Raw genomic sequence first — 26485 nt, forward strand, 5'->3', positions numbered from 1 at the left:
CCTCCTAGGCTGTTAACACCCATTCTGACCCGAGATCAGATTCTAAAAGTGTCTTCTACATCCTGACAGTTTTCTGAAAAAGCTATGTTTCTATGTGTCAGTCGTTCTTCGACTGACAAAAATAGCAGACCTACAAGCATATCATAATGCTAACACCAAAAGGGGTTTCCGCCCCAAAATGGCTGTTAACAAACTCACTGTGGACCTGGCCTCCTCGCTCTCCCACAGGGACCCTTCCTCTCGTCAGGGGAACCCCGGTTTAGAGCTCATTTCTACTCTGCGACAACAACAAAAAATCCCCAGTTAACTTGGGATTGGGTGGTCCAAGGGTGATGTTGGACAACCCCCCAGTCATGTATAAGTAAATTGGCCCTGGCTAGGTGGGGGGATGGGGGATGGGGGGGTGGTTTCAGGTTTAGGGCTCCCGATGTTGACACGTAGTACTCCCGGGGGACAACAGCGTAATAATAACGAGTTCACGTCAAACTGTGACGAGAGGCATTCCAGCTGGCTGACTGACGAGAGTTTTCCTCTAATGAAGTCACACCAGTTATAAATGAGCCCCGTACGTGAGTCGCTACACATGCTCAGCGTACAGCCGCACCGGAACCTGAAGCCTATAGGTCAGTGGTTCCCAAACCTCTCCATGTCAAGGACCCTCAAATTGACACTAAATGGCCCCGCAGACCCCCATTTGAAAAGATATGCCAGGGACCCCCCGTAAGAGAAGATTATTACGGCTCTAGCAGTGATTCTCAACCCGTTTTAATTTCAAGTACCCCCAGTTTGACATGCATATATTAGTCTACGGACCCCCGTTTAATGGCATTTCTATCTCTGGGACCCCCAATTTATATGGTAAAATCACTGTTTATTTAACTCTGAGAGTGTACAAATGGTTCACTGCAGCTCATTGGTTCCATTTGTACACACTCAGAGTTACAGACCCATAAGGTTCCAAACTATCATTTAGCTGGGGACCCCCTGGAACTCCCTCAAGGACCCCTGGGGGGTCCCCGGACCCCACTTTGGGAACCACTGCTATAGGTGGGCATGTCATAATAGGCGAAAAGAACAGATCTACAAGCTCACAACGTGTCACAACAGAGCACGCTGCGAATGGTTCCTTTCGGCGAAGAGATTTGGTGTAAAGGGCCAAAGAAGGGGGGCCATGCACAGTACCCTGGGGGACCCCTGGACAGTACCCTGGGGGACCCCTGGACAGTACCCTGGGGGACCCCTGCACAGTACCCTGGGGGACCCCTGGACAGTACCCTGGGGGACCCCTGGACAGTACCCTGGGGGACCCCCGCCCGGTCAGTGAAGTGTAATGGCTTTAAGTGGTCGAAACACAACAGGACTGCTGCCCTTTGGGGACACGTTAGGAAACAGACGGGCGACCCGTTTACACTCTATAGACACCATTTTAATGAACAGATCCATCCGGTTCTGCGGCTGCGACAGCACGGCAGGGTTGTCGTATACAATAACTCTACCGTGTGAAACCTGACATTAGAACTCAACTAACCACTAACCCATTACTGCTCCGTGTGAAAAGGAACGCGTCTTTCTCGTTGTAAAGTTATGCACCTTTAACACACGCAGTTCTCAGTGTGTGTGTGTGTGTGTGTGTGTGTGTGTGTGTGTGTGTGTGTGTGTGTGTGTGTGTGTGTGTGTGTGTGTGTGCGCGTGCTGACAGTACAGATCCGTACATTGCAGACATTCCGCAGCCCGGTGTGTAAAGAGACGAGCCAAAGGTCAAACGCTCAGTAAAAGGAACTATTATAGTCGCCGGCTGCTTCTCACTGCAGGGAAGGAAGGTGAGTTATAGAAAGTGTTCACAGACGTGTGATTGCAAGAGTGAGAAGCCAAGGGTGTGTGTGTGTGAGAGAGAGAAAGTGTGTGTGTGTGAGAGAGAGAAAGTGTGAGGGAGGAAGAGAGAGAGAGAGAGAGAGCACGCAGGATATAGTGATTTATGAGTATTTATGGAAACAAAGTCAAACCTGCAATTTAAAGGCAGGTTTCTCTGCGCGGGTGCGCATGTGTGTGTGTGTGTGTGTGTGTGCGTGCGTGCGCAGCGTGTGCGTGCGTGCACGCCATACAAGACTCATGTGAATATCATGTACGTGTAATGTCTGTGTGCATACCATAGAGTATGTTTATATGCAAAGGCTTCATGTTTTTACACGACTGTACGATCTGACCGTTGTGACCTCGGTTAGCCCGCAGGGTAAACCATCAGGGCATTATGTTTCGTCTGTCTGGTCTACTGTATGTGACACATGGTCCCCTCTAAGGCAAACAGAGAACGCTCACAGCAACCAGCCATAGAACAACTGGCTTCACTCACCATCAGCCTACACTAACGTGTCAGTTATGATTCATGCCAGCTTTTAATACATTCATCAAATGCGTTGCTTCTTTATACTGTACATTTTTTTTTACCAGCACCAAGTACAGTACCACAGCTGCATGCATTATACTGTAAACTTCTATTCAAAATGGGATTTGAATCAGTCATTCAAACAATGCGACACCTACGCTAACTGTACTCTTACATACAGTATGATATAGGACTGCATGTACATACATGTACAGTGTGCAGTATATATAAAGTATAATTATATAAAGTGCATTTTTATGCTTTTTCTTAAACCAACGGCAGAGAGAGAGAGAGAGAGGATGCAAAAGAAAAGACGAGGGTTGTTTTTGAACGTGGGTCCTCGTGCCGTCTAGGAGCATAATGACCTAACTGGCTGGCTGAGCCACCACGCACCTCGAGTTAATTCACTTTAACTCTACTAAACTAACTAACTAACTAAAACTCTATTAAGAAAGGCATGGTATTACATACAGATTTAGAAACAACCGGCGATGATGGAATACATGTTTCTGTCGTTCTGTGAAGGTTTTTGAGTGGTGCAACCACTCCAAAGAACAGCAATGTCCGTGTTCACCTATGTGTCCCTGTGACGTTAATGAGCACGAGAATGAGTACCAGTAGGTGCGCTGTTGTGCCAGAAACAGAGAGAGAGAGCTGCACTGTAGAGAGAGAGAGAGGGGGGAGGGGGGGTTGCACCACTCGGTTCACACGGGTGTGATTTTTTTGGAATGAACAACATGTATAATTATATATTAATTATGATGCGACGCGTCTCCTCTCTCTCATGCTTCCTCGTAAACACGTTTCCTCGTCTGTAAATACACCCTCCGAGGACACTGAAACTCACTCTCTGATAGACGGTTACATTCTGTGCTGTCAATCAATCAATCATCTCACAGACCGCAAGCACAGAGCCATGCAGGGACCGAAACTGTGTCGCAACGGTTATCATCGTATCGTTGTTATTATTTTAACCCATTTAGGCCCGACGTCGATTTATTTTTATTTTTTTAATGTATTTTTTTCTGAAAAACCTGATGTTTCTATATCAGTGGTTCTTAATATTTCATGTCAAGGACCCCCAGAAATATATGAAATTGGCCGTTTCAGGGACCACCTCCCAGAAGCAAAGATTTGAGTTAAAAACATTCGCTCTGAAATAATATATTCAAAGCTTTGCGCCACATGTTCATGATTTTTCAAAAATAGCAGACCTACAAGCTATGAGCTTGAAGATCTGCTATTTTTCAATAGCTAAATTATAACATAATGTTTAAAACACCAAAAGGGGTTCCCGCCCAAAATGGGTTAATATCATGTTATGGTAAGTTATGTGTTAGGTTACTGTAACAAACCGTAACCTTTCAGGGAAACAATTATCTGTGTTGGATTCAAATGCAGTAATTATTTATTTAGTCACAAGCTTTTAATAAAACGTTATAGTGGTTAAATTGAAATTAAACCCACCTACTGTAGATTGGATATTTTTACTACTTTGTGTGACACTGTCATAATGCAGTGGTGGAAAGGATTTGGATTATTATATCAGCCCTATATACATTTCGGCCATTTGGAAAATAGCCGATCTACAAAGTCACAACCCATTGTGAGCTTGTAGATCATCTATTTTCAAACAATTTTCGTAGTTTAAATTTTGAAATGGGACATTCTGCACAATGAGTACTTTTACTTTTGGTACTTTAAGTACATTTATTGATACGTATTGATACGTTTACTCAAGTACAAAATGTGTGTACTTTTGCCAACACTGATAATATGCTATTTCTATGTTACATGTCATGTAATGTCCTGCACAGCAGCGTGTAATACCGTAGGTGTCCTCTAGTAAAACATATTGTTTTGAATGGCAGTTGATTTGTCCTTGATAGCCTTCACATGCAGGCATCACATGCAAAAGACAGGGCAGGTGTGTGTGTGTGTGTGTGTGTGTGTGTGTGTGTGTGTGTGTGTGTGCAGTGCACGCGCATGTGTGTGTGTGTGTGTGTGCAGGTGATTTCTTACCGAGTTCATCTCTGAGGTTAACCAGCTCCTGTGAAATCTGCTTCTTCTGCCTCAAGGCCTCTTCACGCTAGAGAGAGAGAGAGAGAGAGAGAGAGAGAGAGAGAGAGAGAGAGAGAGAGAGAGAGAGAGAGAGAGAGAGAGAGAGAGAGAGAGAGACACACATAAGTCATCTCATCCAACAAGTAGCTGAGAGGTTGTATTGTTTCATTGACCTCCACCACGTGTGCAGTGAACTACAAAGAGACATAAGACAGTGAACTACAAAGAGACATAAGACAGTGAACTACAAAGAGACATAAGACAGTGAACTACAAAGGCATAAGAGCTGACATTGTGTTTTGTACATGGTCAGAATATGACACAGTGAACTACAAAGAGGCATAGGAGCTGAACTACAACGAGACATAAGAGCTGACATTGTGTTTTGTACATAGTCAGAACCTTCTCTAGCTTACGCATGTTTCATGATAAATGCTTTTATGTGATGTATTCCCATGCTTTTGTTCTTGCTTAAATGTAAGTCGCTCTGGATTAAGAGCGTCTGCTAAATGCCTAAATTGTAAATTGTATGAGAGCACTACTATAGGGCTCAGAGACGAGAAGTTTCATGTTCTGGGTGCTATGGGCTGTCAACACACAGTCACCCGCATGACTATGTGATGAGAAAATGAACAAACAATATCTGGGAAACACTCCGGAGAACCTGAAATATGACATTGTCACGATATACTGTATAATGTGTGGACGGCTCTGGCTGTCAGCAGCGCGACAGTGTTTGCTGTACTGTACGCTTGGATAGCTGTGTGATACTGCAGTGTTAACATTAACCACCTGAGCCCTGCTTTATACTTTGGAGACGGTGGTTAACCCGTTCTGACCTGAGATCAGATTCATAACGAGGTTTCCGCTGGACACACACTGGTCTGATGAACCCATTCTGACCTGAGATCAGATTCTAAAAAAATATTATTATTATTTTTTTTCTTCCAAAAATAGCAGACCTACAAGCTCGTATCGCGCCACTCGGTGGCGCGATATGAGCTTGTAGATCTGCTTTTTTTCAATAGCTAAAGCATAACATGATGCCAACACCATAATGGGTGCCCGTTCAGAATGGGTTAACCTGTTCTGGAGGGGAACATTTGACAACAAAAGCAATATATTTGACACAGAGACGTAGTGTGGAATAGAGGTCGACTCCTATGATTACAATTACATGTTTGGGATTCTATCTGCGCGGATTATTTGAGCAAAGACACAAGCAAAAGAAAATACATCTAAAATACTATCTCTTCACCTCTCTCTCTCACCATCAGTCTCACACACACACACACACACACACACACACACACACACACACACACACACAGACACAGACACAGACACAGACACAGACACAGACACAGACACAGACACAGACACAGACACACACACACACAAATAAATAAAACATAAACATACACACGTGGATTATCACAATGTGCCCAACGTGCGTGGCTGCACTTCAATACAGAGTTACTATCTGAGTTACTATACTTCTGTTTCAAGAACACACACATGTGCATGTGTACACACATGCACACACATGTGCATGTGTACACACATGCACTCACTCACCCACTCATAGGCGCGTGCGCACACACATCATACTCAGGTCTGGACAACATAACAATGGAATACTGTCTTTACTTTGGAAAAAAGGTGAGTCTGTGCTTTTCTCTTACAGACGCACACGCACACACACACACACACACACACACACACACACACACACACACACACACACACACACACACACACACACACACACACACACACACACACACACACACACACACACACACACACACACACACACACACACACACACACACACACACACACAGGGGAGTGACTAATAAAGGCCATCTGCTTGGAGTGAGGTCAGTAAGTGAAAGAACAGACACACACACACACACACAAAAGAGAGAGAAGAAGAGAGAGCTTGTGAAAACGGCCAAATGTTTCTAACAGCACACAACATTCAGCACTGGAGAAGAGTGTGTTTGTGTGTGTGTGTGTGTGTGTGTGTGTGTGTGTGTGTGTGTGTGTGTGTGTGTGCGTGTGTGTGTGTGTGCGTGTGTGCATGTGTGCGTGCATGCATGCGAATTAGATCTCAAGAATGAGGAAAGACAGGAGAGGTGCAGAAAACTGCAAAGAAAGGAAAAGAGAAAGACGACGGATGACGAGAGACAGAGGAAAGATGGAAGAACATTTGTTTTCAGAGGCAGAGAGACACACGTGACACATTAGAGCCGTCAAACAGAAACACATACTGTATTAGAAGGAAGAAAATAAATTACGACAGAGGAATACAGAGCAAAGAGCCAGAGAGCTGTGAACACACACAGTGAAGTCTGCAGCATATCGCTCATTATTTTACTGTGCACAGAAGGGTTAGTGGAGAGACACTGAATCATCTCAGGCTTTCTATGGAGAAACACGGTTGTTCTCTGCAGTCAGTCAGTCATTCAGTCAGTCAGTCAGTCAGACAGTCAGACAGTCAGTCAGTCAGTCAGTCAGTCATTCAGTCAGTCAGTCAGACAGACAGACAGACACCCACCTTGCGTTTCTTCTTACGGTTCTGCGGGTGAGCTCTCAGGTGGGCTTTGCTGGCCGAGGCGCCCATGCTGACCTCCCTATATATATACCGGCCTCAGAATAAAAGTCTTTCTCTCACGATTCCCTCCCTCGTAGGTCTTTATTCCATCCACATGCGACGAGCACCTGCCTTCTCTCTTCTCTCTTCCTCTAAATCCATGAAGGCTTCGCGAAAAGACACTTTTGGAGACAGTTCTCTCTCTCACCCGCCTCGACTCCACTGCTGAGTGTTTCCTCTCCCTCTCCTACCTGTCCTCCACACGTGTCCTTATCCCCCTCCTCCTCCTCCCCCTCTCTACAACCCTCCCACACACATCTCCCCCCTCCTCCTCCACCACCTCCACCACACGGTGGAAAGATAAACACGTCTACCTCAGCTGTGGTGTATATCAAGGCATGTCTTGCGGCAGGCAGCAGATGTGGCCCGGCCTCTTTGGCACCATCGCGCACGCGTGCCCCCCTCCCTCTCGAACCTGCGCCCCCCTCCCTCTCGAACCTGCACGCCCCTCAACAACAGGTCCGTCTGATATTCTGCAGTCTGTGATTCTCCACCTCAGGAGTCACTCTTCCTCTCTACGCCGTTCCTAGAACTGTGTTCCCTTTCACTCTCAGCTCTGAACACTAAAACCACCAAGCTCCTGCCTGACTGACTGTCCTACCAGGCTGATAACTCCGCCCCCCTCCCCCTCAGGCCAAGTCCCACCCACTGTTCTAGCTAAGCCACGCCTCCACCCCGGAGCTGCCACCCCCCCCCCCCCACCCCTCCAGGAATAGACTTATACAGTATGTGTGTGTGTGAGAGTTTATATTCACCGCTCACCTCTGGCTTTTTATAAGTGTGTGCAGTGCAGACGAGATAGCGCTGGCATTCTGATAACATTATATGCCTACGCACGCACGCACACATGCACGCACGCACGCACGCACACAGCGGGGGCTTCACAGCGATTGCCGTATTTTTCAGCTCGTTCCATCTTTCCTACCACCCTGCTACTGAATCAGTAACCCAGCAACCATCCTTTCAAACTCGCATACCAGGTGAAAACAATCATTAATTTGAGCCTATAATCTTGGACAACACTGAACAACAACATACAGTAGTAGACACTAGACAGAGATTGGACCTGGCATTTAGGTTAATGCTATATTACACTAAAGCTTAGTTTTTACTTCATTACATGAGTTCCTCAAAAGCCTATACTGCATGGTTATGTAACACACACACATGCACACGCACGTACACGCACGCACGCACACCACGAACACTTCTTTGAATGCTGATAACGAGTTAGACCAGAGATAATGGGCTACTTTCCTGCAGCCCATGAAGTGAATGCAGATAACAGCTATCACTGCTGCTCCCACACTCACCACACAAGAGCTGTGTGTGTGTGTGTGTGTGTGTGCGTGTGTGTGTGTGTGTGTGTTTGTTCTAACTAAGTATCTTGGAATGTCTCTACAAGAATAACAAACAAGTAGAAAGTCATGACCCGCAAAGGACATTCACCAGATCTTATATTCAGACCATGGTGTGTGTGTGTGTGTGTGTGTTTGTGTAACTGCGTATGTGTCCGGTCTTAAGCAGTGCACAGCAACCTTTAGTGTTCTTTTAATTTAGAGTTAACTGGTCACAAAATAGCCCCGTAAAAGGTCCATATATAACACTCTCAGATTTAAATGAACACTCAAGTTTTGAGTGCCTCTGTGCGTGTGTGTGTGTAACTGCGTATATGTGTCCGGTCTTAACACACAGGGTCAGAGTTCGGTGCAGATGTGAGACCGTCATAAACCTCTTAACAACCATCTGCTTTTCTTTTGTATCGCGTCTCCTTTTCAAGCCTTATTTCCACGCCTCATCAAGGCTCGTCCGTCTGTGTCTCTATCGCTCCTTAACCACTGTTCAAGTTACACTTTCTGGGGGGAGAGCCATTTGTCAGGGCTGAGGGTGTGAGAGGGGTATGAGGGGTGAGAGGGGTATCAGGGGTGAGAGGGTATGAGAGGTGTATGAGAGGGTATGAGGGTTATCAGGGGTGAGAGGGTGAGAGGGTATGAGAGGGGTATGAGAGGGGTGTGAGGGGTATGTGGGGTGAGAGGGTGAGAGGGTATGTGGCGCAGGCATAAATAAATGCAATGGTGGAACGTAACTAAGCACATTTACTTAAGTACTGTACTTTTGTTTACAATTTTGAGGTATTTGTACTTATTACTTAATATTTCCAAGTTCCAATACTTTTACTTCTACTCCACTACATCTCGGAGGCAGATATTGTACTTTTTTAATTTATTTGAAAACTTTAGTTACTACTGTAGTTACTCTGTAGATTTCGATTATTATAACAAAACATACAGTATAACCACTTCAGCCCTTTATAAATAGCAAATCTACAAGCTAACAATGCGACACATTGAAAACTTGAAAAGTAATTTCTACTTTGGTACTTTAAATACATTTTGAAGCCAATACTTTTTTCACTCAAGTACATATTGAATTCCAGACTTTTACTTGTAACAGAGTAGTTCTATATTGCAGTATTGATACCTTTACTTAAGTAAAGCATTTGAGTACATTTTTCCACCACTGAATAAATATTCCCGCCCGGCGCCCGACCTAGGCGCAAAAATATACTTTTAAATTCATACAGAGAATATTTTGACGCGGGACATAATAATTAAGATCGCTCTCCTCTGAGAAACTATTAAAAAATGCCCAATTAAACACAACATGCTATATAGTTTGAATTACTCTGTGAAACAGATCAAGGTTACGTCAACAATGCTGAAAATGCCACATGAAAGACGACATTACGTACGCACGGATGGCCATAGCAGCAAGGTCCCGACCATACCATGGCCTCTCTCTCTCTCTCGCTCTTGTTGAAAGCCGAGATGCCACATGTCTGTCTGTCTGTCTGTCTCCATATGCCATGTACGGGAACATGAAACAGACCCTCGGCTGTATCTACAGGTTAAGAGGCAGGGGGGGGGGGGGGGGGGGGGGGATCACAGACGGGTCGTCTTGGAGTGGAACCGTGAGAAAAGGAGGAGAGGCGCGTGGGTAGAGATGTTGTGGTCAGGACGGTAGAGGGCAACATGAAGATGAGAAAAGGTCAAAGCTTTACAATGTGGCGACGACCAAACCAAAGCCTGGCTTCACGGTTATGAGCTGTACTTACTTATACCCATATGTACGTCATAATATGACCTACAAGCTTACAACACGATGCGTAGTGGAAAATATTAGATATAAATATGTTTTATAAATCTCTATGGGAAGAATGAATGGCTGCATTTTCAGGTCGAGGTCTTGCCCTGAAAATTCATTTTCAGGGCAAGACCCCATTTGAAAAGGATGCCCAGTTTGACATGCATAGGCTACTGACCCCCATTTAATGCCATTTATATCTGGGACCCTTAAAAAAATAATTAATTTTTTTTTTTTTTTTTTTTTTTTGGAAATTCTTTCATGGGCCACAAGGGGGCGCTCTGTGGGCCGCAAATGGCCCGCGGGCCGCCTATTGGGGAACCCTGCCCTATATGCTCAAAATAGGGACGCCATGTTGAAAGCGCTTAATAAACTCAGACCCACTTACTGTATTTGCTTTCTTAATTTTTATCCCACGATTTTGTAACCCAGTTTTCTTTTCACCCAGTGCCAATTATCTAATGTAATCCTAGGCGCTACACTTTCACTGTATTTGCTTTGACCCACAAGATAAGGCCTGTAGGCCTACTGTGACCGTAGATGTGTCTGTCTGGCTGTATGTGTGTGTGTGTGTGTGTGGGGCGGGGGGGGGGCTTGGCTGACTGAGCATGACTGAGCATGTGTGTACGTGTGCGCTGTACATATGCAGTATAGTATAAGCATGTGTGGTCTGAGCGGTCTGAGTGTTTACCTGTAGCCTGTATGCCAGAGATAATGTGCATAATAGCGTGAGTGGGATTTGAGTGTGTGTGTGTGTGTGTGTGTGTGTGTGTGTGTGTGTGTGTGTGTGTGTGTGTGTGTGTTGTGTGTCTGTGTGATGTCTTGCAGCCTAGGAAACACCTGCAGGCGTTTCACCTGCCTGGTATTTGAAATACGGCAGCCTCACGCAAACCATCACCAGACCAATGGAGAAAGAAAAATGATAAGTGGAAAGTGATTATTTGGAACAGACGCTCACACGTGTGCGCACACACACACACACACACACACACACACACACACACACACACACACACACACACACACACACAATGAAGCAAGCACATAATATACCCACTAAACACAGTGTCAACGTTGGTAACGGTTAGTATAGAAAAACTAAAAAGGTCAATAGATCCCTACAAATGGAACATCTCACAGATTTTGTTACTTTCTTCTTCTTTTTTTACTAATTCATAATCATTTCTGATCTTAGTGGAGCAACACCAAAATGCAGTAATTAGCCCTACACAGTTAAGATCCATAGAAATTGGCCTATTTTTAAATAACACTCCAAATTTGACTGCCTATGTGTCTAGAAAATAGAATATCAGATCTGAAAGCTCACACCGTGTTAGATCAGATCTGCTATTTTCCGCTCTCTATGAACTATCTTACTTTCTACATTTCTTGAAAATGAGTGAATAAGCTCACATTCGACTTCAAGCAGGATGAACGGGACACATTTGGAGGGTTTTGTAAATGTTCTTCTACGTAATGCCATGTGCAAAAAGGACACCTCTCAACAAACTTTTCAACGCCGTGACCCAAAAGAGATTAGACGCTTGCTGCGGGACCCAAACTAGTGAAAAATAGCAGATCTACAAGCTCACAACGTGTCTCTTCACGCCACGTTATGAGCTTGTAGATCGGCTACTTTCACTACTACTTAAACATAAGTTTTCTAATTTGTGGATTTTATTTATTTATGTATGAAAAGTGCTATACAAATAAAGTTTATTATTATTTGATTTTTCTTTTGTTTCTTCATGAAATTACCGGAAATAAATCTTTGCATTTGTTTTTAATTCAAGACAATGTGATGTAACTGTGCGGTCGAGCGTGTGAATTCACGAGTCACAAGGAGGAGGAATCTGGTGGCAAATATTTACTCAGTGGCCCATTCTCAGTCCCGGACTCTGTGATCCACGCATCCTGTTGCCTGGCTAGGCCAATCACATGACCTTTAGCTTTTCCAAGACCCAGCACACCGAACCAGGACTTGAGTTGGTTTATTTTAACAGGGGGGTCCCCAGCTAAATGATAGTTTTGAACCAAATGGACCCTGATGGGTCTGTACAGATGGAACCAAATGGACGTGATTTTACTACGGTATATAAATTGGGGGTCCCAGAGTTAGAAATGCCATTATATGGGGGTCCGTAGCCTAATTCACGTCAAACTTGGGGTCCTTGAAATTAAACGGATTGAGAATCTGTGCTAGAGCCGTAAATATCTGGTCTTATGGGGGGTCCCTGGCATATCTTTTCAAATGGGGGTCCGCGGGCTAATGAAAGCCAATTTGGGGGTCCTTGAAAAAAGTTTGGGAACCACTGATGGGAACCTGGGTGATTTGAGGGGGTTCCAATTTCCAAATGGACCCTTGCGGGTCTGTAACTCTCAGAGAGTACAAACGGAACCAAATGGACCCTTACGGGGTCCGTTTGGTCCTTAAAACATACAGGAACCACTGGACCAATCTCCACCTCCTCGGACAGAGGAAGGGTTGTTTAAAAATGTCCCATTTGGTGATAATCATCGGCCTCTACTTCTATAGTCTTACATTGGGCTCACAACATACGTATACAGTTCATGCACACAGCGAGAACCACTGGCCTGGTGCCCAGATTCCATAGATTCATCTCTGTTGATGTAACGATCAGTGCCCAAATTCCATAGATTCGTCTCCGTTGATACAAACGCATAGAGACAAACGCATAAGACTGTAACAGCAGTAAACGCATCAAAGTCAGCCTTTAAAGGCATCTGTAAATCTAACAATGAGGAGAGAGCAGGACAGTTAATAACCCGCTCACCGCAGAAGGAATTTAGAGAAATGCGGGGAATGTATTTCTCCTGTAGACGTGAACGGGGGTGTTGTCACAACAACAACAAAGAAAAAAACCCAAACCACACATCGCATCCCGCCCCAAGCTGGTCTACAGATCAGCTGAGGCTGGATTTCAGCACCTAACCAAAAAAATGAAGAGGACAGATTGGTTTCCTATACAGAAAAAAGTCCGGTTTTTCTCCTGCTAGTACAAAGACTATTGTTCGATGTGTAATAAATGTCTGTTTTTGATTATGGTGATGTGCTGTATATGTACAATACATGCATGCTTCACATACCACGCCGAAGCCTCTTGAAGCAGTCTACCACAGCTCTACGATTTATAACTGCCAATGATTCCAGCACCCATCACTGTATTTTATATGATAAAGTGGGTTGGCTGTCTCTCGCAGTTCGTGGAGAGCAACATAACATTTATAAGGCCTTGTGTGGTAAGCTTCCTTTGTACCTCTCCTGGCTTACAGATCCAAAGGTTACTGGACATTCCACACATTCACACACACACACACATTAGATATACCAGTGCACGTAAAAACAGTGAACAAGGAAAGACATTTGCATTTATTATGCTCCACACAAATAACTTCAGGACTCTCAGAAACTGGTTCGATTGGTACGAGAGATTAAGTCAATGAAGCACCATGAGATGTATCTCACAGATAGACACACACACACACACACACACACACACACACACACACACACACACACACACACACACACACACACACACACACACACACACACACACACACACACACACACACACACACACACACACACACACAGAGAGAGACAGCTGACAGCTGACCCACACCATAACTACCATCTACCGCACAATCAGTGGGCCACGCACGAGCGAACACACGTTATACTCATCATCCTAAGACACACACACACACACACACACACACACACACACACACACACACACACAGCTTTCCATCAACACATCACTCAAATGCAAAGTGTATGCTATGCAGCGAATTCGAACATAGAGCCAATCTACAAGCTCGCCACGCGTCACTTCTGCCGAGGTTGTGAGCTTGTCGATCAGCTATTCCTGGCACGCGACACCGCCGTACAACAAATGTATAGGTCAGGCTCAACTCAAGTCTTCTGGGACGGTGTGGGGGTAATGGAACTAATGGAACATGGGCGTGGTGGACTGGTCTCGCCTCACTGCCAAGAATCACTTTCTATTGAAAACAGCAATTACACCAGCCAAGCATCTCAACCAACACCTCACATACCAACGTGACCGTCAAAACAATGATAACTAGAAAAAGTGCCCTTCCGGGCACAGGTCTCCACCAGGTTATCCACAGATCCGTGCAGTTAGAGGTAAAAACACTTTTTGGCCAGTTATAGCGCCACCTTGAGGCTGAGTTGAAATTGTTCATGTGGCATTTCGTCCTCGGCCTAGTGGGAATGTGGGTGCACAATTTCACGGAAATCACGCGATGTGTTCATGATTTGCAGCATTTTGTTTGAAACTGAGCACTCCTGTGAACTTTGGAAGCCAATCTTAACCAATCAGGATGGAGTCTGATAAATCTGAAAGACCCGTTTCGTTGAACGGCTCTAGAGAGACTGTGTACCAATTTGCGTGATGTTTGGACAAAATCTGTAGGTGTACTGTGCAAAAACTTGTTTTGCACAAAGCGGCCTCCTGGTGGCGCTATAACAGGCCGTTGTGGAAAGTTTGGGGCAGAGGTTCATCGTTGGCATCCAGGGAGTGTGTGTGCAAAATGTGGCATCGAGCGGGTTAACGGTGGCCGAGATTAGCTTAGCGGCCTCTTGGTGGCGCTATAACAGGCCGTTCTGGAAAGTTTGGGGCAGAGGTTCATCGTTGGCATCCAGGGAGTGTGTGTGCAAAATTTGGCATCGACCGGGTTAACGGTGGCCGAGATTAGCTGGTCACGGACACACGGACGGACACACGGACGGACACACGGACGGACACACAAACGGACGGACGGAGTGCAAAACATACTCTCCCCACATGCCTTCGGCCTGGTGGAGACAATGATAATGTCTTGAGGCTGAGGAGTTTCTCACAGGATCCCCACCATTCAAAGAAATTCACGTGTGAAGTGAGCTGTGGAACTATACTGTACCGAACTCCAGTACAGACAGACACTCGTGCTGAAAAAGACTGGTGTTTACACTAAAAACTCAGCTTCCCATCATGCACCTGTGCACAGTGCACAAGCTCAACACAGCGCCACTTTCTCACCTGATGGTACCCTGAACAGACAGACAGACATAGGGACACACACAAAGCTACATGATGGAGACAGTGTGCCCACCGCTCAAAAAATAATGCATAACTATCACCTGCTTTTACATGATAGAAAAGCATATTGTGGGTTACTGGGTTACGTCACCTTTGCTGGCTTATATGTAGAAGCATCCATGTAATTTCTAAATAGTATGAACTCTTTAGTAGCCAATGTGAATCACACGCAATACAATTATGTATCCCCCATTTTCTGTTGCAGTCTCAAAACTCATCTCTTCCTCACAACCTTGTTCCTTGTAGAACTTATTGTCGCCTACCGTTTGACAGATGCTAGTTATACAGATATATGCATGTTGGTTTACTTGTTCACATGCTATGTGGATGATTTACATATGTTTTAACACGTGTTAACAAGTGTTATTTAGATGGGAAGTTGTTTGGACAGACGCTAGGCTTGATGTTTACCTGGTATCCTATAGTTACTTTGGAGAAGTGTTCTCTTTCACTCTACTTTCCTGACCATTTAGCCTGTAGTTTGTTGACTGTGAGGTTTATGGCATTTACTCTGATCTTACACTTTGGAGAAGAGAATCGGCTAAATGCCTAACATTTTCATAACATTAACATCACAATATAAATTCATATCCAACAATTTTGGAGTGAAATTCTTCAAATATAGTCAGCTTTTTTTAAGCCTCCAAGTCAACAAGTGAGATTCATTAATCTGGGCAAAAATACCTTCCTGTTCATTCACTGGCAAACACAGCTAGTGCACGCACAGACGCGCACACACACACACACACACACACACACACACACACACACACACACACACACACACACACACACACACACACACACACACACACACACACACACACACACACACACACACACACACACACACACACACACACACACAAAAGAGAAGCACCAACACACACAGATTCCTACACGTTCCGCCCTGCTGCCAAGAGGTGTTTGGCCAGTCGTACAGCTCCAAGCATCCCGACCAACACCGTAAATAGCAGCAGGCTGTGTCAGAAACGACAGCTGGTCACCATTGTGGGCCGGGAGGATCAGGCGGTCTCACACAGTTGCACAACAGAGGGTGATTATGGCCCTTTGCAAATGACTTCATCTGTAACGACTGGAGGTAAAATGCAGTAGCCACTCCATACGAGAGCGAACATAGTGGATCCGCAAGCTCAACGCGCATTGCAACGCGACACATGGGTGTACTGCTTATAGATGCAGCTGTTTTAGGGATTTGGTGTAGAGCAGTGGTTCTCAATGGGCGGGAACCCCTTTTGGTGTTCTAAACATTATGTTATAATTTAGCTATTAAGAAATAGCAGATCTACGAGCTTGTAGGCCTGCTATTTTTGAAAAAATCGTGAAAATGTGGCACAAATCTTTGAATATATATTCTTTCAAAGTGAATGTTTTTAACTCGGGTCAAAATGGGTTAAAGTGCGGTCCATGCAGGGACTATCGGGGGGCTCTGACAAAGATAATATTTGACTTAACACAAAGTGTCAGTACAACGCTTCAGCCACAGTTTGGCCTTCATCAGGGCCAAATGGACCCCTTATACAGGTCTGTAACTCCGAGAGTGTACAAATGGAACCAAATGGACCCATAAATAGGGGTCCATTTGGTTCCATTGTGTACACTCTCTGGGTTATGGGGGTTGAGAATCACTGGTGTAAAAGGAGGGGGTAGACCCCACTAGACCCCAGATAGACCCACGTGGACACAGTAGGGTTTCAGTGGTTCGACTGTAGGTGAGTCAACCAGTGTTGATTTTGACAGCAGATTTAGATTTTAGTTTTAGTCATGGTCTCTTGAATAGTTTAGTTTTAGTCACATTTTAGTCACCTTGGAATGTCTTAGTCTTAGTCTAGTTTTAGTGGACTAAATATCATAAGATTTTAGCCGACTAAATCTACAATTGATTTAGTCTTCTAAAATGTATTTTCGTCATAATGACTCATTTTACACTTGCTAAAATAGCCGATCTACAAGCTCACGCGTCGAGCTGCGACATGTTGTGAGCTTGTAGATCTGCTATTTTCAGCATGCACCAAAGTGTAAAATGAGTTGTGTCTTTTACTTATACTGGATCTCTTGTCCACTAGTCCAGTGGTTCTCAACCTTTTCATACCCAAGTACCACCATAAAAACCTATGTTAAAATACAGGAGCATAGACCTGCCCCATCCTATTCAAAGTCCTTGAGTTTTATTTGTATTTCTATCCCTAACTAAGCCAATAATGCTGCTTCTCTAATGAAACTCTGTCTAATCAGCACAACTGATGATATTTCTAATGTGATTAATCCCTTCTCAAATCTTCTATTAACGGCTAGGTGTGCTGTTGTGCCCACTTTCAGCACGGCTGGAGAGCAAATTTTAACCAATTGGTTGGTTAAAATAACTACCTGTAGTAATATAAATATTTCATTCCACTTTCGTTTCAATTTTTTCTCCTTTTTTGGACGACTTCTCTGTGTACCACCAGGGAGAGGCTCAAGTACCACCAGTGGTACACGACGTACCACAGGTGGAGAATCACCGCACTAGTCCCTTCGTAGCATTTTCTTTTTTGTTTGTTGACAAAATTGTCAACACGAAATCAACACTGGAGTCAACAGCCTCTGATGATCTGTATCTGGTTGTCATGATCTTACCTCAGTGAAGACATGCTGGATGACGGTAGCCAGGGCCTCCACCCTCCTGTTTCCCTGGACCAGAAGCCTCCTCAGCTGGTTGATGCCTTGGTGGTTCTTCTTGTCTGCCTGCTGCTGCTGGTTCTGTTTCACCTGGACAGGAGCTTCCCCTGCAGGAGCGGATGCGCTGCTGGCCTCCCCTACCACCACGCTGGCCTTGCTGCAGGGCCCAGAAGATGCTACCAGTCCGTTCTGGAGGCGAGAGCCCGCTTTGGGGCTGGTCCGAGACCCGGCTCTGGCTCTGCTGAACACGTGAAGTCCAGAGGTCGGGGCGGTTCCCGAGCCGGCGTTGGTGGCAGTGGCGGTAGCGCTGGCTGGTACCGGGAGACCTGGGGTCGCTGGTACTGTATTTGCGCTGAGTAGGTCTGGCACCTATAGGGAGAGAAAGGCAAGACAATTGCTTTTTTTACTTTAAGATACGGCAACAAATACATTCATGTCAAGCCCGACACACACCGGGTGCGCAGCGACGCGGCAACGCCTGGAAAATAGAACAGTGGCGTATCGGAGCGTCAGGCGAGGCGTGAACGCGTGTCGGACGCCGTCGGTGTGGGATAGGTTCATTGAAAATAATGGAGGCGGCTGTTTTGACGTGTGGTGTTCGCAGACGGTGTGTGTTGGGCTTCAAGGAGAGATTGATATGGAGTATATATTTTATCAAAAATAGCTTACAAGGCATCAAATCACAATGTATTATACACAAATATCACAAATATCAGAAGTATAAGATAGGGTTAAAGTGGTTATGCTATTATTAGGAAACTTGGGCGGGGGTCCCACTGGTTGTATGTATGTAGTGTGTTATTTGTGTATTTGAGAATCTGTTTGAAAGTAATCAGTAAAAGGTTTGGGAATAGAGTTGTTTGAGCTTATAAATAAAAATGGTGTTTGATCTGGAAGACAGTAAGTAAAGAGCAAAGAGTAACAGAGTAATAACATGGCCGTTGTCTTCCCTCAAAGAATGACATTAATGAAGTCATTACTAGACTTAGGGTTAGGTGGGTTAGGTTAGGTAAGCATGGATCAATATGTCTGGGTCATGAAAAATAAGTTTGTTCCTACACAGTGTTGACTTAATTCAGAGTTAAATGAGCACTAAGCCTTTCACTGTGTGCCGTGCTGTGGGTTCCAGACACACCAGGTCCACTCAGTGTATCTTACATGTAGGTCACATGTGGTTAGATTAAAGGATTTCTGTCACAGAACATAATGCCCGCTATAGTCGGCTACAATGTGTCTTTGTCATGTTCACATATTAGGTTATTTACTGGGATGAATGAGGCAGGTGATGTGTTGATGTGATGCTGATATATTGAATCAGCTGCTGGGAGGAATATTGAGTTGGCGGTGTTGATGATTTAAGGCTTAACCGGCGTTAACCAATGACGATTAATATTATTGTTATTATTACAAAGTCTGGCTGCTATTTTAGAGCCATAGAGTTACGAGTCCGACATTGAGGAGGCAGAAAACTGAGCGCTCGAGCGTTCAATGTAATGTTGTGGCCTCGCACGAGCACACAGTGTTTAATTGAGTAATTTCTTAACGGCGATTAATCGATTAGCTATTAACATGCCCTAGTAGATATGGAGGAGGACCTACCAGGTCTGGAGGAGGAGCCTGTTGCTGGTTGGCTCCGCCTCCGCCGCTAGACGCTGACTGCGTGGAGGCGGAGCTGGTGGAGGTGGGTCTCGCCGGCGCCCCCCGAGGTTTGTTCTTGTCCACTGCAAGAGAACAACGTCCACTTAATGAGCGAGCAGCTGCTATGTTCAACATGGTGTCGACGACACCCCGGACCACCCACCCATACACACACACACACACACACACACACACACACACACACACACACACACACACACACACACACACACACACACACACAACCCTCCACCGTAGTCAGACCATGGCCACGGTGGGAGTTGCGATATGCTAGCCACACACTTAAAGCACTCCAAACAAACACCTTTCCGAAAACCCCAAAATATCAAACAGAAATGTGTGCTTTAAAAACAAAAATAAGCTAATTAAATACACGTTTATAAGAAAACAGAACAAAACGAACATGCGCATGCAGTCTCTCAGTCGGTCTGTCTGGGGTCTGGGTTTGACCACCAAAACATCCGCACACACACACACACACACATAAAAAAGGTGAAAACCTTGCGCACACACACACACACACACACACACGCGCGTGTGCATGTCATTGCACACGCTCGCTAGTCCAGTCAAGACAGAATACGCCCTGCTGACTGGAGTGCTCTGGGCTGAAAGAGATGCATCCTGGGATTGCCTGGTAATGATGGGCAGTGTTGTATGGTAAGTGTGTGTGTGTGTGTGTGTGTGTGTGTGTGTGTGTGTGTGTGTGTGTGTGTGTGTGTGTGTGTGTGTGTGTGTGAGGGTGTGTGTGTGTGTGTGTGTGTGTGTGTGTGTGTGTGTGTGTGTGTGTGTGCGTGCGTGTGTGTGTGAGAAAGAGACAGAGAGAAGGAGAGATGGATGGAGAGAAGTCCCTAGATGTGCATTAAGTGCATCAGAGGGCCGAAGCACCGTGCAATTAGAGAGAGAGAGAGAGAGAGAGAGAGAGAGAGAGAGAGAGAGAGAGAGAGAGATAGAGAGAGAGGTGGAGAGAAAGTGAGAGAAAGAAAGAGAGAGAGTCTTCTCCAATCCTGTCTCTTCCCATTCTTCATTCCATTTTAGTATGCCATTAGTCTCTGCCTCTCTTCTCCCATCCACATATCTGTTTACCTCTGACTCAAAGGGTTCCCTGACCGAAAATAAACCTCATTGTATTTTGGTCCTGGGGGGGGTGGGGGGGAGCTTAACCTTAATACAAACACCACCACAAACGGTGTGAAATCAAACAGTATAACATGACAAATGCAACCTTTTTGCCACCTCTCTAATTCCATCATATTCCATGTCAAATTTAAATGTCTGTGTGATTTTAAGCCTCATTTGAAAATGGACTAGTAATAATACAAATAAAAGACAGAGGGGATTGACAGCAGTAGTAGATCTTTGGTAAACTAAACAAGACTGTGAGCTTCTCTCTGAAACACTGCCCTCTGCTGGCGGCCACTGTGCAACACACGCTGGTCAAACAGCAATAAGTCTGGTGGCTCACATCAACAACACATGGCGGCAGGCAGTAGTAGTGGGATTATTTTACTTAAAGGTATATTCAGTGATTTCACTTAATTCAAATATCACTTATTTTTTTGTTTTGTTGTGATAATCCGCCCTACTATAGAGTGTGCTGGCCATATAAGGAGTTCCTCCCTGTCCCCAGTTAACCCCTGGGGGTCAAAAAACCTTAGGTTTCGTTTTTGATTCTCTATCCTGATTGGACGAAAGGCTGGGTCCCACAGCCAAAAACGAAACCTAAGGTTTTTTGAGTGAAATCACTGAATATACCTTTAAGTAAAAATATTAATACAGCAATATAGAACTACTCTGTTACAAGTAAAAGGCCCGAATTCAGTAAAAGTACAATTGGTATTTGCATGTACTTAAAGTACCAAAAATAGAAAGTACTCTTTATGCAGAATGCCTCGTTTCAAGTTTTCAAATGTATAATCTTTTGAAAATAGCCGATCTACAAGCTCACAACGCGATGCCATGCATTGCGACAGATCGGAAATGAGACATTCTGCATAAAGAGCACTTTATACATTTGGTACTTTAAGTACATTTTGATGCCAATACTTTTGTAATTTTACTCAATCACATTTAGAATTCTGGACTTTTACATGTAATTAAGTATTTCCATATTGCAGATACTTTTACTTAATTAAAACATGCGAGTACTTTTTTCCACCACTGCTAAATCCATGTCTTTGATGTCAGCTACGACTGGCCCTTTCCAGTAATCGGCTCGCAGTAAAGAAGTGTTACGACACCACTGCCTCATCACGACATCTCTCCCCACGAGGAACACGCAGACGCCAGCTCTGTGCGTAATATCCTCTGACCACGAGATGCGTGGGCCACTATACGCAAAACGTTTTTTTTCCCCCAAGATTTTCAAGTGGGCCTTGATCCAGAAGAGGTCGAGAACCACTGGCCAAGTTCGTTAATTCTCATCCCAGATTGTTTTTGCAATAGTAAATCACCATGAAGGAACATGGAACAGCAAACCAGAGTCCTTCACTAATTCTGGTTCTTGGCTTGCAGATGAAGACATGACTCTGTGGGGTTTTGTGGGGACAGTATGCCACATAGATCAGATGAAGACATGACTCTGTGGGGTTTTGTGGGGACAGTATGCCACATAGATCAGATGAAGACATGACTCTGTGGGGTTTTGTGGGGACAGTATGCCACATAGATCAGATGAAGACATGACTCTGTGGGGTTTTGTGGGGACAGTATGCCACATAGATCAGATGAAGACATGACTCTGTGGGGTTTTGTGGGGACAGTATGCCACATAGATCAGATGAAGACATGACTCTGTGGGGTTTTGTGGGGACAGTATGCCACATAGATCAGATGAAGACATGACTCTGTGGGGTTTTGTGGGGACAGTATGCCACATAGATCAGATGAAGACATGACTCTGTGGGGTTTTGTGGGGACAGTATGCCACATAGATCAGATGAAGACATGACTCTGTGGGGTTTTGTGGGGACAGTATGCCACATAGATCAGATGAAGACATGACTCTGTGGGGTTTTGTGGGGACAGTATGCCACATAGATCAGATGAAGACATGACTCTGTGGGGTTTTGTGGGGACAGTATGCCACATAGATCAGATGAAGACATGACTCTGTGGGGTTTGTGGGGACAGTATGCCACATAGATCAGATGAAGACATGACTCTGTGGGGTTTTGTGGGGACAGTATGCCACATAGATCAGATGAAGACATGACTCCGTGGGGTTTTGTGGGGACAGTATGCCACATAGATCAGATGAAGACATGACTCTGTGGGGTTTAGTGGGGACAGTATGCCACATAGATCAGATGAAGACATGACTCTGTGGGGTTTAGTGGGGACAGTATGCCACATAGATCAGGGCCCCCCAAAATGATACTCATTAGCCTGCAGACCCCCATTTGAAAATATATGCCAGGGACCCCATAAGAGAAGGTTTTTATGGCTCTAGCAGTGATTTTCAACCATTTTCAAGTTTGACCTGAATTAGGCTACATTTAATGGCATTTCCATCTCTGGGATGATCCCAATGTATATTGTAAAATAAAAGTTAATCTAACTCTGAGAGTGTACAAATGGAACCAAATGGACCTGTTTGGGTCCGTTTGGTTCCATTTGTACACTCTCTGAGTTACAGACCCATAAGGGTCCATTTGGTTCCTAATTATCATTTAGCTGGGGACCCCCTGGAACTCTCTCCTCTGGGACCCACTGACATAGATTACACCAAGCTGAAACAGGCCAGCTCATTACTAGTCTGTCCCCTTTGTCTCTCCATGCTACACAGATCGACTGATCATTTTTGCGAACGCAATGAGCACTAACTATGAGACCCTGCAGATCATATCTGTGTGTCTGTCTGTCTGTCTGTCTGTCTGTCCCGCTGTGACACCACCCGCCCGCCACCAGAGGGCGCAGCTGTAGCACACACACACACACACACACACACACACACACACACACACACACACACACACACACACACACACACACACACACACACACACACACACACACACACACACACACACACACACACACACACACACACACACACACACACACACACACACACACACACACACAGTAGAAAACTTAAAAAAAATTACTAACTAAAAAGAAAAAAAAAGTATGTAATTTATTCTAATTGTTGTTATTGCAATTTACGAGCAGCGTTCGCTTCCCGCGTTTGCGCGTCTTACTTGTGGTAGTAGTCTTTTGTGTTTCTCTCTAAAGTTTATCAGCCGTGTATGAAAACATCTGTGAATGCGGTGGCATCATCATCATCAAGGCTGTACACGTTTGTGTGTCTGCACACCCGCGCTCTATTTGTGAGTGTGCGCCGTGCAAGCTCTGAGTGCACACGTCCGCTCAGAAAAATAGAGGATGTTTTTGTGGTATTTAACGTGTAACATTCACCACATTCAGACCACTAACTGATACAATCAGGTTCTAATGGGTTTGTCTTTGCTGTGTAATTTCACCAGTACTTCCTTATCAGTACATCAACAACAATATTTCCCAATAGTAAGCATCGTTTGTGCTGTAGAAATAAATATGTATATTGATTTTTGTAGGATTTGAAAACCGCGCATGAAATGTTCTCGACATAATTGGACATTAATAAAATGTTATCTACTGCACAGCAAAAATCCTCAAACAAACACATTCACAGGAGAATGTGTATAAACTAGCGGTAGTTCCCCCAGAGGCCTAGATGAAGAGGGTGTGTGTACCTGGAAGCTTCAAATCAGTGACACAGAGCTGTTGGGCCCGCACTGAGAGTAGAGAGAAAGAACACGGTTAGCATGCACACCGCTTCATAGTTCATACTAGTTACAGGGGTGGGCAACTGGCGGCCCGGGGGCCACATGCGGCACCCACCTTCACTTAATGTGGCCCTCAGGAATTTTATTATATAATTCCCCATAGGATATAATGAAGGCAGGGCAGCTGTTTGCTCTTAAACAATCCACACATGTCAAAATAACATGTATATACCATATTCTTATGTGTTCATTTTACTAAGGAAAACCGTATGCTACTGTACTGTTGTTGACAGAAAACCTGACTGTGACAACATGTACTGATATTGAACTATACTCGACATTGATTCATATTAAAACTACATATCTGATTCATTGACCGTGCTTTTGATGTTTTTTTGTAATGACCAAGGAAGCCGACATCAAGCAATCTGAATCAGCAACACATGTAAAGGACCACAGGGTGACTGTGTTGCCTCCGGCCAGGGTTTCATTTATTGGTTCTTTAACCATTAACCATGAAGAACATGTTCATTACACTGACACATGGTGCTGGCAAGCAAATAAAATATTATCACAGGCATTACCCTGCCTCTCTCTGTGTGTGTGTGTGTGCGTGTGTGTGTGTGTGCGCGCTCTCTTGTGTGTGTGTCATCTTTAATTGCTTGCACAGCGGTCTTATGGACCCCCATAATTATTTGATGCCAGTGGTGAAGCTCTAAACTGAATTTCGTTGTTTCATGCAAGCAATGACAAATAAATATCTATCTATCTATCTATCTATCTATCTATCTATAAGAGAATATTTTTACGGCTCTAGCAGTGAATCTCAACCTTTTCAAGGACCCCTGGTTTGACATGAATTAGTCTACGGACCCCCATTTAATGGCATTTCTTTCTCTGGGACCCCCAATTTATATTGTAAAATCAATGTTAATTTAACTCCGAGTGTACATATGGAACACCCTCAGAGTTACCTGTAGACACATAAGGGTCCATTTTGTTCCAAACTATCATATAGCTGGGGACCCCCTGGAAATCCCTCAAGGACCCCTGGGGGTCCCCGGACCCCACTTTGGGAACCACTGGTTTAACAGACTCATGGCCTTGACTGTTGCACATAGCCGCGACGTGTCAATGCTTTCATTTAGTCATGCCTAGTCACCCCCCCAAAGGCTCTGAGGCTGAGCCAGGGAAAACCTTGCCCTAGTAGTCTAAATCCCCTTAATCTGCCAGGCTCAGATTACTATGATGAAAATTATAATCCAACATTGAGGAGACGAAGAGTGACATTCCAACAGGATTATTCACAAAATGAATTAGATTAAACGTGATCATTAAGAATTCGATTAGGCGTGGCTGTGATAGGTTTGCGTGTGTGTGACGTGTGTGTGTGTGTGTGTGTGTGTGTGTGTGTGTATTTGCAAGAATACAGTTGCAAATGAATGATACATTTGTGAATCAATAGGAATGCTGCTATATATATGTGATTAGCATGCTCTGTTAATCTTAAATTACAGTACACAATTTATGGTTCGGTTCGGTATTCAATCCAACCAGTATGTATGTGTCAAGTGTAATATTACTGCAGTAGGTGACTGACTCTGACTCTTGGGGGTGGTCTTAGGGTCAAATGGATTATATTTAACTAAAAAAACTACTGCTTAGCAGACTGTTGCTCCACAAAGCTACAGCATACAGCATGATGGTTAATCCATTCTGGGCGGGAACCCCTTTTGATGTTAGCATCATGTTATGCTTTAGCTATTGAAAAATAGAAGACCTACAAGCTCATAGCGCGCCACCGAGTGGCGCGCTACGAGCTTGTAGGTCTGCTATTTTTGAAAAATCGAAGAACGACTGACATAGAAACATAGCTTTTTCAGAAAACTGTCAGGATGTAGAAGACATTTTTAGAATCTGATCTCAGGTGATGGTTAAGGCACACACAGAAGAACCTGTGTGTGTGTGTGTGTGTGTGTGTGTGTGTGTGTGTGTGTGTGTG

At 44.6% G+C, this 26485-nt stretch overlaps 1 protein-coding gene across 3 annotated transcripts in view; it reads right to left on the reverse strand.

The window, feature by feature from the left end:
• LOC310859021 (uncharacterized protein) overlaps positions 1–26485 on the reverse strand; it is a 428722-nt gene that overhangs the window by 356076 nt on the left and 46161 nt on the right. For all 3 annotated transcript variants that reach the window (XR_014569266.1, XM_083765368.1, XM_083765367.1), the window contains exons 7-9: positions 19655–19776; positions 18014–18424; positions 4406–4472 (exon numbers count right to left, since the gene is read on the reverse strand). Coding sequence is in view for 2 of the 3 variants with exons in the window: in XM_083765368.1 (XP_083621494.1) it covers positions 4406–4472; positions 18014–18424; positions 19655–19776 (600 nt within the window). In the remaining variant the exon portion in view is untranslated. The remainder of the gene's footprint in view (positions 1–4405; positions 4473–18013; positions 18425–19654; positions 19777–26485) is intronic.

The sequence above is a fragment of the Protomyctophum parallelum genome (assembly GCF_964188405.1).
Source record: "Protomyctophum parallelum genome assembly, chromosome: 5".
In the NCBI taxonomy this organism is placed as follows: domain Eukaryota; kingdom Metazoa; phylum Chordata; class Actinopteri; order Myctophiformes; family Myctophidae; genus Protomyctophum; species Protomyctophum parallelum.